Source organism: Musa acuminata, chromosome BXJ1-11 (assembly GCF_036884655.1).
Source record: "Musa acuminata AAA Group cultivar baxijiao chromosome BXJ1-11, Cavendish_Baxijiao_AAA, whole genome shotgun sequence".
Classification (NCBI taxonomy): Eukaryota; Viridiplantae; Streptophyta; class Magnoliopsida; order Zingiberales; family Musaceae; genus Musa; species Musa acuminata.
This window is the reverse complement of record NC_088337.1, coordinates 3,952,398-3,965,163: the sequence shown is the minus strand read 5'-3', so window position 1 is coordinate 3,965,163 and position 12,766 is coordinate 3,952,398. Positions and strand designations below refer to the sequence as shown.

General features: G+C 41.4%; 2 protein-coding genes across 2 annotated transcripts; one reads left to right on the top strand and one right to left on the bottom strand.

Annotated features, from left to right (window-relative positions):
• Positions 1–4,052: 4,052 nt before the first annotated feature.
• LOC135596929 (protein AGENET DOMAIN (AGD)-CONTAINING P1-like) lies at positions 4,053–10,002 on the bottom strand. The gene is made up of 4 exons (XM_065089219.1): positions 9,836–10,002; positions 9,089–9,763; positions 8,457–8,873; positions 4,053–4,644 (listed from the first exon to the last, which is right to left on the bottom strand). The coding sequence occupies exons 2-4, from the start codon at positions 9,539–9,541 to the stop codon at positions 4,213–4,215; spliced, it is 1,302 nt and encodes a 433-aa protein (XP_064945291.1). The 5' UTR covers positions 9,542–9,763; positions 9,836–10,002; the 3' UTR covers positions 4,053–4,212.
• Positions 10,003–10,112: 110 nt separating this feature from the next.
• Positions 10,113–11,401, top strand: LOC135596930 (protein MIZU-KUSSEI 1-like). Its single transcript, XM_065089220.1, has one exon. The coding sequence runs from the start codon at positions 10,270–10,272 to the stop codon at positions 11,146–11,148; it is 879 nt and encodes a 292-aa protein (XP_064945292.1). The 5' UTR covers positions 10,113–10,269; the 3' UTR covers positions 11,149–11,401.
• The last annotated feature ends 1,365 nt before the right edge of the window (positions 11,402–12,766 follow it).

Genomic DNA, 12,766 nt, shown 5'->3' with positions numbered 1-12,766 from the left:
TAAGATTTGTATGTGGGAAGATACTATGGTTCCCTGCGGGAACAGTAATGGGAGCATCAGAGGTAGATGATGATGACATATGGAAGATATGATCAGGGAGAAAGAAGTGTTAGTATAGATCAATGTCACATGAGGTTGTGGCAAATAAGATCTGTGAAAGAATAAGGTCTTCGTTGAAGGAAAAGACCTATGCAAGATGGTGTAAAGCTGTAGATTTCTATGCAGCAGTTCTATAGGAGGGACTCTGGGCAGTGATGCAGCCAGTGGCGTGATCAGCTTTGTGCAAGACAACTGCAGATCGAAGGCTGCTTGTCTCTGCGAAGGCAGAGCAGGATGCTGGCTGCTGGGAGGCCTGCACCTAGAAGGTCCTCTCGGAAGCAGTGAGGATAATGTTGTCGGAGTCGAGGATAGCGGTGGCGGAGGCGTTGGAGGGAGAAGGCCAGGAGCTGGTCGATGGACCAGCACGCGGAAGCAGAGCAGATCTGGCAGATCTGGAGCAGAGGGTCAGTGACGAGGCGCTGGCAGCGATGAAAGGTGGGAAGATGATGATGCAGCAGCAGCTTCCATGGCCTGACGTGAAGCTGATGGGTGAGGTTGAAAGACTCAAAGAGGAGAACGCCGCTCTGATACCATCCATCACAGCTCAAGTCACTCAAAAAAGGAGGGGCAATTCGTATAACAAGATTGTCAACAAAGGTTTGACCAAGACACCTTCTGAACCTATGAGCTCCAAACCAACTATTCCTCCTCTTCATTCCTTCTCCCCTCCCTTCTTCACAAGTATCCCCTACCACTTTTATGTAGAACTCATACGGGTTCTACATTGCTTAATTCACCTACCACAACCTTTACACTCGATGATGTTTTATGTGCACCTTACATTAAACGAAATCTCATTTTCGTTTCTCAATTTTGCAAACAAAATAATACCTCCATTGAATTCTTTCCTAACTCTTTTCTTGTTAAGGATTTGAGCACGAGGGCATCATTGGTCCAAGGCCAGAGTAAGGACAATGTTTATGAATGGCCGTCACTTCCACAAATAAAACAGCCCACTGCTTACTCCTCCGTTGCAGCTTCAATCGATGTGTGGCATCGTCGTCTCGGTCATCCCTCTCTCCCTATCCAAAATAAATTACTTTCTCGTTATTCTCTTCCTACTCTTACAAATAATAGGGTTGCCACTTATTGTGATGCTTGTCTTCATAATAAAAGTCATAGACTTCCTTTCAGTGTTTCCTCTATATCATGTTCTAAACCATTTGAAATTATTTATACTGATGTTTGGGGCCCTGCTCCTGTCACTTCTTTTCACAAGTTTAGCTTTTATGTTATTTTTGTCGACTATTTTACTAAATACACATGGCTATATCCTCTTCGTCATAAATCAGAAGTTTCAAAAGTCTTTACCAACTTTAAAAAGCTAGTTGAAAACTTCTTTCAGTCTACAATTAAAACAGTCTACTCTGATGGTGGAGGTGAATTTCAAGCCCTCACATCCTACCTCTCAACTTGTGGCATCCAACACCTTAAGTCACCCCCACACACTCCTCAACTAGTTGGCTCTGCTGAACGTAAACATCAACATATCGTAGAAACTGGTCTCACACTTCTACATCAAGCCTCCATGCCACCAACTTTTTGGTCTGCCGCCTTTCAAACTGTTGTCTACCTTATTAATCGTTTGCTCACTCCAGTTCTTCAATACCAGTCTCCATTTGAAAAACTATTTTCCAAATCCCCAAACATTCAAAAACTTAGAATATTTGGTTGTTTATGTTATCCGTGGCTACGTCCCTATGCCCCACACAAGTTAGCGCCAAGATCTAAAGCTTGCATCTTCATAGGATATTCTCTTGAGCATAATGTCTTTCGGTGCTACGAATCACAATCTCAAAAAGTCTTTATTTCACGGCATGTTGTTTTTGTTGAATCTGCCTTTCCATTTCAAAACCATGAATCTCCTACCATTCATACCACTCCGACAAATATTCATTCCTGGAGTATACCCTCAAACGAACCTCCTCCCACACCATCCAGTCCTATTGTTGAAGATCCATACTCTTTTGTTCTCCCGGTTCAACAACTCTCCACTCCCCCCATTCCTTCTCCCCTCCCTTCTTCACAAGTATCCCCTACCACTGAAGTCGTATCCTCAGAAACACAACAACTTTCTTTACCTAGTGCCATCGATGTATCTCAACCTCTCTTGCATCCTGTCGATGCCTCTCCACCACTCTTACCAATAACACAACCTGCAGTTCCTAGCCATCCAATGACAACACGCTCAAAAAGTGATATCTTTAAACCACGTCAGGTTCTCGACCTCCATACTATCACCAATTCTTCTCTTGAGACCAGTGAACCCACCACAATTACTCAAGCACAAAAATCTTCACATTGGCGTCAAGCTATGTGTGAAGAATATGATGCTCTTCTACATAACTCCACATGGACTCTTGTACCCTCTCATCCTGCACAAAATATCATCGGGTGTAAATGGGTATTCCGAATTAAGCGAAACCCCGACGGGTCCGTTGCTCGATATAAAGCACGATTAGTAGCCAAAGGGTTTCATCAACGACCTGGAGTTGATTTTACAGAGACTTTTAGTCCTGTAGTTAAACCCACAACAATTCGGCTTATTCTAAGTTTGGCCATCTCCAGAGGTTGGAACTTACGACAACTGGACGTTAACAATGTCTTTTTACAGGGGACTCTAACTGAAGATGTCTTTATGCAGCAACCCCCTGGCTTTGTTCATCACCAGTATCCGAGACATGTTTGCAAATTACAAAAAGCCATTTATGGTCTCCGTCAAGCTCCCAGAGCTTGGTATACTGAACTTGGATCGTTTCTGATATCAATTGGCTTCATCAACTCCAAGTCTGACACCTCTTTATTCCTCCGACAACATCATGGCAATACAATATATCTTCTAGTTTATGTAGATGATATTATTGTTACAGGCAATGATCCCTTGGAGGTTCAGACATTTTTAAATCAATTGGCTGATCGATTCTCCCTCAAAGACTTAGGACCATTGAGCTACTTTCTGGGAATGGAAGCAACATTTACATCCTCCGGTCTCTTTCTCTCTCAAAGAAAGTATATTCAAGACTTATTATCAACGACAAATATGCAGGATGCAAAAGTAGTTGCTACTCCTCTCTCTACTGGTGAATCACTCAAATTATGTGATGGCAGCCCTATCACGGACTCAACTCAATACCGGCAAGTACTTGGCTCCTTACAATACTTGGCTCTCACCCGTCCAGATATCTCATTTGCAGTCAATAAATTGTCTCAATACATGCACCAACCTTCTGCTATACATTGGTCTGCGGTTAAACGAATTTTGCGATATCTTAAAAGGACCCTTGATCATGGTCTCTTTCTCCGCAAAACCACTCAACTTCATCTCCATGCCTTTGCTGATGCTGATTGGGCGGGAAACTTTGATGATAGAACCTCCACGTCAGGATATGTCATCTTTCTTGGGTCTAATCCAATCAGCTGGAGTTCTAAGAAGCAAAAGACAGTGGCCCGGTCTACAACTGAAGCTGAATATCGTGCTATTGCTACCACTACTGCTGAACTCAACTGGATCACAAATCTCCTCAAGGAACTCAAAGTCAGCTTTACTCATACTCCCACAATATATTGTGACAATGTTAGAGCTACCTACTTATGTGTCAATCCAGTGTTCCACTCGCGCATGAAACACATCGCCATCGACTTTCACTTCGTGCGAGATCAAGTTGTCAGACATCAACTTCGTGTCTCTCATGTTCATACGGCTGATCAACTTGCAGACTCACTCACGAAGCCTCTAGCACGCAAACTATTTTTGTTTCATCGATCCAAGATCGGTATCCTTGATAGGAGCTCGATCTTGCGAGGACATGATAACAGAGAGATTTTCTCTGATAAGAGAGAAATATTCTCAACTGCATATCAGATGAGATTTCCTCAACTGCATGAGGAAATCTCTTTGTTATCAGTTAAAGAAATATCCTCTTTCATTATGTATAAATAGACTTCACATGATACTACTTGAAGTGTGCCTTTTGCTTTATCCTTATAATTTCATTCTTCGTTCTCTCATTCTATCAGTAAAATGGTTCAGAAGATGCAACTGAAGCACCATACACCTTCTCACTAAGCCTGGCTTTCCAAAATCCTGCTGTAAACAACAGGCATCCCATCAAGTCAAAGCAATTTTGTTGAAGCCCTTACCCATCGTCCATTGATCCAGTCCTGGTGAAGCCGCAGATCGTCGTGCCCAAACTCCATCTCTTCCTTCCATGGCCTGAAGTAGACCATGTACCTACGACCGTCAAGAACCTTAGATATCACCCCTACCCACCAGCCGTCGTTGTGGGATGCATCCACTTCTTCCAGGTTCCTAAACTCGCCATCTACAGGAATCTCAGGAGGAGTGGGCCTGATGTGCAGAGCATCCACAGTTTCGGTCAGAAGCTGGGTTTCGTCGTCCGTCTTCAGATTATGATACTGCACAAGGAACTTGTCCTTTCCCATTGATTCGAGTACGGTTGCTGTGAACCAAGCACCTAAAAATCCTTCCTCGTCACTGCTAACCTCCACCATTTTTCCTCTTCCGATGTCCATCATCACCATGTTCTGAAAATTTCAGTTAAACAAGTCAACTGAGGATACATGTTAGGGCCTTGAATATCGCAAAACTTGGATGAACCAGAAAAATGCATGCTTGAATTTTGTATGAAAATTGTACAGATAAATTTAGCATATGATCCTTTAACTCATATTGGCAAAATGTGAATAACATCAGAAATGCTGGTACTGATTATTTATGTCCATTAATATAAAATCATGTTAGTATTCTGCTTAGTAAACCCACCACGAGACATGTCATCGTAATAGAATCCAACAATTATATCATGTCAGACTTTGTAGATGACAGACACTGCATGATATGTGAATTTTGTTAAACTAGACATAATATGGATGGTAAGAGGAGTTTATCATAATTATCTGTATTTTCTAAATACTTTAGGGTTTCTTTATGAGGCTCCAGCACTGCTCACTGCTCAACTAAAAGTCAAAAACTAAATATTTGCACAACCAGTTCAAAACATAATGAGCCATATAGACAAAATGGGAAACTAATGAAAGCTCAACAACAGAAAGAAACTAAATTACACTAAATTAAATAAGTACATTACAGGCTTTCGGTAACCAAAACAAAGAGAAATGGTTAAGTGATGATTACTCCTTCTAAATCAAACAAGAAAAGACCTTCTGCAACTCTGTGTCCATTTGCAATTTAAATATCATATGTTTGTAGTAGATGGACTGCATGGCAGCTCTGATTAGACAATAAAAAAATGATGCTTTGATGTTTTTCTTACATCCATCATTAATTTTACAGTGACGAATATGGATCTCCTGGCCACAAGTTGTGGTTTCTTTCTGTCTATCCTTGTAGAAGCTCTGAGAAAGCTCATGTAAGATTTCTAACAAGCCTAAAAAGAAAGAGGCAAATTAGTCCACAAGAATCCCATCAATGCCAAGGAATATCAATATACACTGCCTTACCCCTACATGCAGAGAGTGTCTCTATACCTCAAACTATGATTATCCAACTTGCAAAGAAGCAATTCTCACCATGGTGCCAAGTTTTGCCCTTTAGTTTCTCACTACCCGATGTTCTAGGACAGAGAAGAAACAAGGAAAACTGCGGCCCCCCCCTTTGGCTACGGAGCTATACTAAATACCTCTCCAATAAATGAAAATTCAGTTATTACTCTATTTTATAAATCACTTCTGCCGCAACCCCTTTACTGCATTTTGATAGAAATCCACCATTTATGACACCAGGATCAACCCATTTGGAAGAAAAACCCTGTTTCAACAGTCTCAAATTGGAAAAATCAAATAAGCAGTTATATATGGTTCTCTTCTTGTATCCCTAATGAGTTGGGTACCCAATTATGATGCTTGAATTTATCTAAGACCATGAGAGCATAATCACAATAGATTTTTATTGTTAGATAAAGTTTTCTGTTCATTTGACAATTCATTCTATTCATCTTGTAAACAGGTAGACCTTATTAGTCATAGAATATACTGTAGAAAACCTAAAAAATTAACGAAGTAGTTTTTTATTTATTTACAGATAAATCTTCACAAGCACTTCTAATAGATATTATAGTCATAGCTAACTATCAATCAAGTGAAACAATTGACTTTCCCTTTAAAAAGAAAACAAATTGCCATGCTTTTCCTCATTAAAAGGATGAATTAAACCTATATTGCCTCTAAATAGAACTTTCAGGTCAATATGATTTTCACATGTTCTAGTATCATCTGTAATTCTCCATTTAGAATTTGCTTACATGTCTCTTATCACTCATTGTCTTTGTGAAGTAGCTATATATGTTCACAGAGAGCAAGCATTTATAAACAGCTAAAGGTAACCAGTACCTTTGAATGAGACCATTGTGCCTGTAACCCTCACTATCAGACATAATTATCTATTGTAATATTAATTGTTAGAATTCCTTTTGCTTGAAATAAACAGGATCATATTAGGAAAGCAGACAAATTGACTGTACTAACAAACTCCCTCTCCTTTTAATTTGACTCTAAAGCAAGGTTTGCGATTTCGAATCGTACCGCCCGTAGATATGTACCGGTTCGCCCGTGAACCAATACGCGGACTGCCCACTACTGGGTGGTCCGCTCAATATAGTGGCCTGGCTACGACGAGGCTGAGGGAGAAGTGTCGAAGAAGGAAGAAGGAGAGGGAGTTTGAAGAAGAGGGAGAATCGGGAGAACCTCGATGCGAAGTTGTTTCCATGCCCTTTCTCAATCCTGATTCAGCATCGCCCTCCCTCGACGATCTCGATCCAGAAGGTAACAACGAGGAGAGTCATAAAGAGGAGGATCCGGAGGCGCGGGGATCAGGGGAGGCGGTAGCTATAGCAACGGAAGAGACAGTCTCCTTCATCACCTCGTCTATGACTCTACGGCCTTCTTCTTCGTCGAAAGCCGGAGACGTCTGCAGCCTTCAACGTCTTCACCACCTTCTTCGTTGAATGCTGCAAACGAGGCGACGAGGAGAAGAGGGGGTGACATCGCCAAGGCTACAATTGATTTTTAATTTTTTTAATATTGTTCTTATATTTATATATATTGATTTTTATATTTTTATTTAAAAAATATATATTTTATATTAATTATATATTTTTTTGGGTATACCGCTTGGTACAACATACCGTACCGAGTAAAACTCGATACACCGGTATGGTACAAAATTTTAAACCTTGCTCTGAGGTTCAACAACTAACTTTTCTGATTTTGGAACATTCTCCTTGTAAGAACTTAGAACCTCCAAACTTCCAAAGTCCCAGAAAAATCACCACCCTGTCTCTTTTTCATTCGTCCTTGCTATTTGGTGGTCCAATGCAGCAAAAGAACATGCTTTGTACTAACAAGACGAGAACATATGGTGTAGTAGTGGTCCATCAACGTTGTATGATGATTTGTAAAGGATTATATCAAGTAAAAATTAAAACATTGATCGTTGTTTATTAAGGCCTAGCAGATAAGTTGTTTCTTTCTCCAACAAGTGAACTATATTTTAAACCTAGCCTTATTTATCAACTCATGCCATGAATCAGCAGTCTAGAACCATCAAATTATGATACAGTGGTTCTCCATTATTTCAAACAAAAGATCTGAAATGCCTATAAAACTAGCTTCAAATCTTTGATCACTAGATGTCCATAGACATGGAAACTTGATTCATAGAGAGATATGATACATGGTACAAAGTGGTGGGTGAAGGTTCCTTGACTTATAATGACATTGATCTTAAAGTGAGATCAACTATATGCAATGGCCTAAGACCAAATTGGATCCTAAGTGAAGACACCTGAAGTATATCTATGAAGTCCAAACTTAATAGAAAAAAGAATTATCTAGTCACAAAAGGTGTCACTGAAACTCCCACTGAACAATCCATCTTCATATGAAGGTCCATATCAAAAGAATAAAACAGCAGGAGTGATTCCTGACCACTCAAGGAATCAATTGCTATACAAAGCCAACATGTGTATTTTTAACTGCTCAGATTGGTAATGAGAAATGTGACTTGATGTACAACCTACTACCGTATGACTGTCATAATAAGCAACAATATAACAACATCAAGAACAACAAGCTGCAGAGATATTAGAATTCATACAACACTAATTGATTAGCAAAACATGGGAACAAGGTATTACATGTTTTCACTTGCAAATTTGCATTTAAGGGTTAAATCAAAGAAAAAGCAATATGCATCATCAGATATTTCTCTGGAAAGTTTCACAAGCATAAATAACTTAATATGATCCCAAATTGATAATGCAGAATGGAGCACAAAAGGAAAAGCCAAATTTAAAGTTGTTTAAGAAAAAATGTCCTACCTGAGGTTTCTGGGTCCATTGCCCATCAACTAAATCATATCGGAGCCTCAGCATTGTGTGACAAAATTCTCTTTCCTTATCCCAATGTATGGACTTCACTGTGTACCATGACTCGGCATTGATCTTAGTTATCACCCCAGGCCACCATCCATTTTCATAGAATGCTTCAACCCCATCTAGCTGATCAAATTTGACAATGGGAACATGGAGCACGCAAGGCCTGACATGCTGTGAATCAACAATTTCTCTGATCGATTCTTTACCATCGTCTTTTCTTAAGTTTATGTATTCCACCAAGAAACAATTGTTCCAAATTGTCTTGACAACAACAGCAGAGAACCAAGCAACAGGAACACTTTCTTTGAGACGTGCAACTTCTACTTGAGTTCCTATACCATACGGTGTCCTTGGCACTCCCTGCAATAAAAAACCCACAAGAGTTTTTTGGGTCTTCTAAAAAAGCACAATTTCTTACCTCTGGAAGTCCAATAATCCAAGAATATCATTATCTGTGGTCTAAAAGTAAAGCTAAAGAAGGGGAAAGGAGAGGAGACCATAAATTTGATCGGAACATTTCAATGGACCTAAGAACAAGCACGATCTGAAGGAAGCAGAAACAAACAGGGGGGTACCTCCTCTGGCGCCAGCGATTTGGGAAGAACCCATTCCCCGTCGACCCACTCGAGATGAGCCCTAAGCTCATCGGTCCCGAACTCCATCTCCTCCCGGCTGGGCGGGAAGCAGATGCGGTACCTCCTCTGGCGCCCCGTGGGCACCGCCGACACCACCCCGATCCACCACGCGTCGTTGTGGAAGGCGTCGACGAGCTGGTGGAGCGCGACCCACCGTCCGACGCCGGGGAGACGGCGCGGCGGGCGGGGGCGGACGTGCCGGGCGTCGACGATCTCCCGGAGGCGGCGGGATTCGTCGGCGTCGTCCACGATCGCGTCGTAGTCGACGGTGTAGCGTCGGAGCTTGGGCATGGAGCGGACCACCCGACCCTCGAAGTAGGCGCCGCGGAAACCGTCCTCGTCGGAGCTCACCTCCACCTCGTCCCCCGTCCTGAACCCCTCCGGCGGCGCCATCGCTGCCACCGCCAGAATTTCCCCCAACCAGGGGCTAGGGTTTCAGATTTTGGCGGGAAATGGAGGTGCGAATGACCGAGGGTTGCGTCGGGAAGAAGAAAAGGGATGCTGGTATCTGATCACCGGAGGTGAGTTCACGCTTTCACTTCCCGTGACATTAAATGGGGACAGAAGCGATCGGAATTTTGCTCAAATTATCCTCGCTTAATCATCTATAAACCCCTATTAATAAATATAATAGCATTTTTTAAGTCTCACAAAAATAGATGGTATTAATTTTATTGCCCGTTTTACCTGTAAAAGAACAGAGAAGGCAAAGAAGAGAAGCGAGGAGCAGAGCTCGGTGTCATCTCCTGCGTCACTCCGATTGCCTGTTTCATGAAGCCTCATTAATCAAACGAGCCCTGTCACTGTTAACAGCATCATCACAGTGTATCATCTCCAATAATTTTAGGCCAACACATGATAGAACACGTAATGAGAAGATATGGATTAAGTTGACTTGTGAAGGTTTTCTTCTTTGTTGTTGGTGCCATCATGTCCAAAAGCTTATACCCTTCCTCTCTCGTTGTTGCTGCAAATCTTCAAAAGGCCATCATGTCTGTGTCGTCTCTTTCCGTAGCGCATGCCCACTCCTGGCCCTCCTTCCATTGCACTCCACTTGGGTGATTCATGCATGCAGCAGCACCAGGGCCACTCTAATTGCCATATCGCCCTATCTGGAACAGATGTTGCCCCCACCACCTCGGAGGCCAAAGCTGAGGGGCACTGCGGAGGTTGCTGCCGCCACCATGCGCGCCTCTTCCAGCTCTGCCTCTGAAGACCATGAAGGCTCGCTGTCGCCGCACCACTACCTCCCGCTCCTTCGGGCGAGGCCGACCAGGTCCTTCAGTCTCGTGAAGGTCGTCATCGACATGGTCCGATCCCTCTTCCCCAGAATCCACTCCTTGATCTCCCCTACGTGCCAGTGGCCGGCGTTGCCCGTCGTGCGACCTCGAGCGACGCTGTCTTCGGGCCGCGGGAGAGTGGTAGCCGGCACGTTCTTCGGCCACAAGAAGGGCCGCGTCAGCTTCGCGGTGCAAAGCGAGTCGCAGTCGGAGCCGGTCCTGCTGGTTGAGCTGGCCATGCTGACGTGCGACCTCGTGAAGGAGATGGCTTCCGGGATGGTGAGGATCCTCCTCGAGTGCGACCGCGTCGCCTCACCTTCTCCCGCTGCCGCCACCAGCAAGAGCATCAAGAAGCACAGTCCACTGTGGGATGAGCCCTTGTGGACGATGTACTGCAACGGCCACCGGTGCGGCTACGCCGTCTCGCGCCGCTGCACCAAGATAGACCTCCACGTGCTGAGCATGGTCCAACCTGTGTCGGTGGGCGCCGGGGTACTCCCTCCGCCTCCGTCTCCTCCTCTTCTACCAGCCAAGCTGTGTGATGGATCAGGTGGAGCAGCAGCCGGGTCTGAGGTTATGTACATGAGAGCCAAGTTCGAGCGAGTCGTCGGAAGCAAAGATTCCGAAGCGTTCTACTTGATCAATCCAGACTCACTGAGGCACAAGGGGAGCGACATCAGTGGCGGCCCTGAGCTCTGCGTCTTCCTCCTCAGGATGTAGAGAACAGTCTCATTAGTCGTTGGTGTCTGCTCATCAAACCCAGTCAAACGAGAAATCCACGTACTTGGTCAAATATATATATATATATATATATATATATATATATATATATATGGCAAAACTATGCAAAAGTACATCAAGTAATACAAGATTTTAAATAAGAACACGTTATGTCGACACTGTTTTATAATGTCAAGTTGTGTGATTCTCATTATAAATAAATATCAAGGTGGGACAGCTCAAATTAATATTTCATCGTGATAATATTTGAAGTCAAAATGATAGATATATACTTTGTGACTTGTGGCAATGGGATCAAAGCTACCTTCAACCTACAAATGGCAGGAAAAATTAGTTAGTATTAGATTAGCTTTCTTCTTATTTTTATTGACTTGGACTATCTAAGCATTCATCCCTATTAGAGCTCCCAGTTAACTCAAATCCGACACAAAGATACAATCCCAGCTCAAATTAAATCTTGTAAATCTTGCAGACGTTGCCTTTGAATACTCGTGCATAAATTGTAGGGATATTCTTGATTTCGTTCTGTTAAGTAAAAAATTTAGTTCGATCAATTTATTTTTTAAAGTAATATTTATTTATATAAGTTTTTAAGAAGAAATTTTTTTCGATCATATATCGAAGGAATGTAAAATTGTCATTCAGTATTTATTTTTAATATGATCCTGCACCTAAGCTTTCATTAAAGATGTTAATTTGTGAGAGAATCGACTAGTTAAAAGTATGAATATAAGAAGCTTATAATTGATATTTTATAACTTGATATCTAATAAAGCAAAAGTCTTTTGGTAATATGGTTCATGCGAGATTAGAACATCGGTTGCGAGTATAGATAGGTAACACCAATATTATTATAATATATTATTGGAGTGGATAGGGAGGTGATATCAAGTCCGTGTAATAGTTTGGTAACCTAATTGAGTTCTATAGTGATGGCTCGATATTTACTTTTAGTTGTAGATCTTGTGTTTTATTTCTTGAAACTTTGATTAGTTATGATTGCTCCAAGAAAAATAAGATGGGCTAATGTAGATGTTCTATTATTAGTATTGTTTACTTAATTCACATCGACAAAGGTACGAAGATGAAAGGATAAGTATTTATGAAGAAGTCTATGTTTGAAAGTTTCTATAAGATATCGTAGAAAATATTTTAGTAATGACCAATACGTATGGAAAGTTGATGCATGAATTATAATAATTTATTGATTGTAAATAAAATATCTCAACATGTAGAGAATAAATACTATAAGAAACCAAATACTTATAAATATTGTATCAGATCTATAATAGACTATCATCATATAATTTAAGAGACTCAATGAGGTGAGTAGGGTGGTAACTCTTTTATTATCTACTAGATCCCGAATATACTTTTTTTAAATAAAAAATCTAAAAGATACAAACATTACTTATACTCATTAAATAGTATTGTTTGTATGAAGATGAAAGGATAAGTATTCATAAAGAAGTGCACAATTAAAAGTATTTTTTAAATATCATAGAAAATATTTTAGTAATGACCAATGCACATGGAGGGTCGATGCATAATTTGTTGATTACAAATAAAATATTTAAATATATAAGAGATAAATATT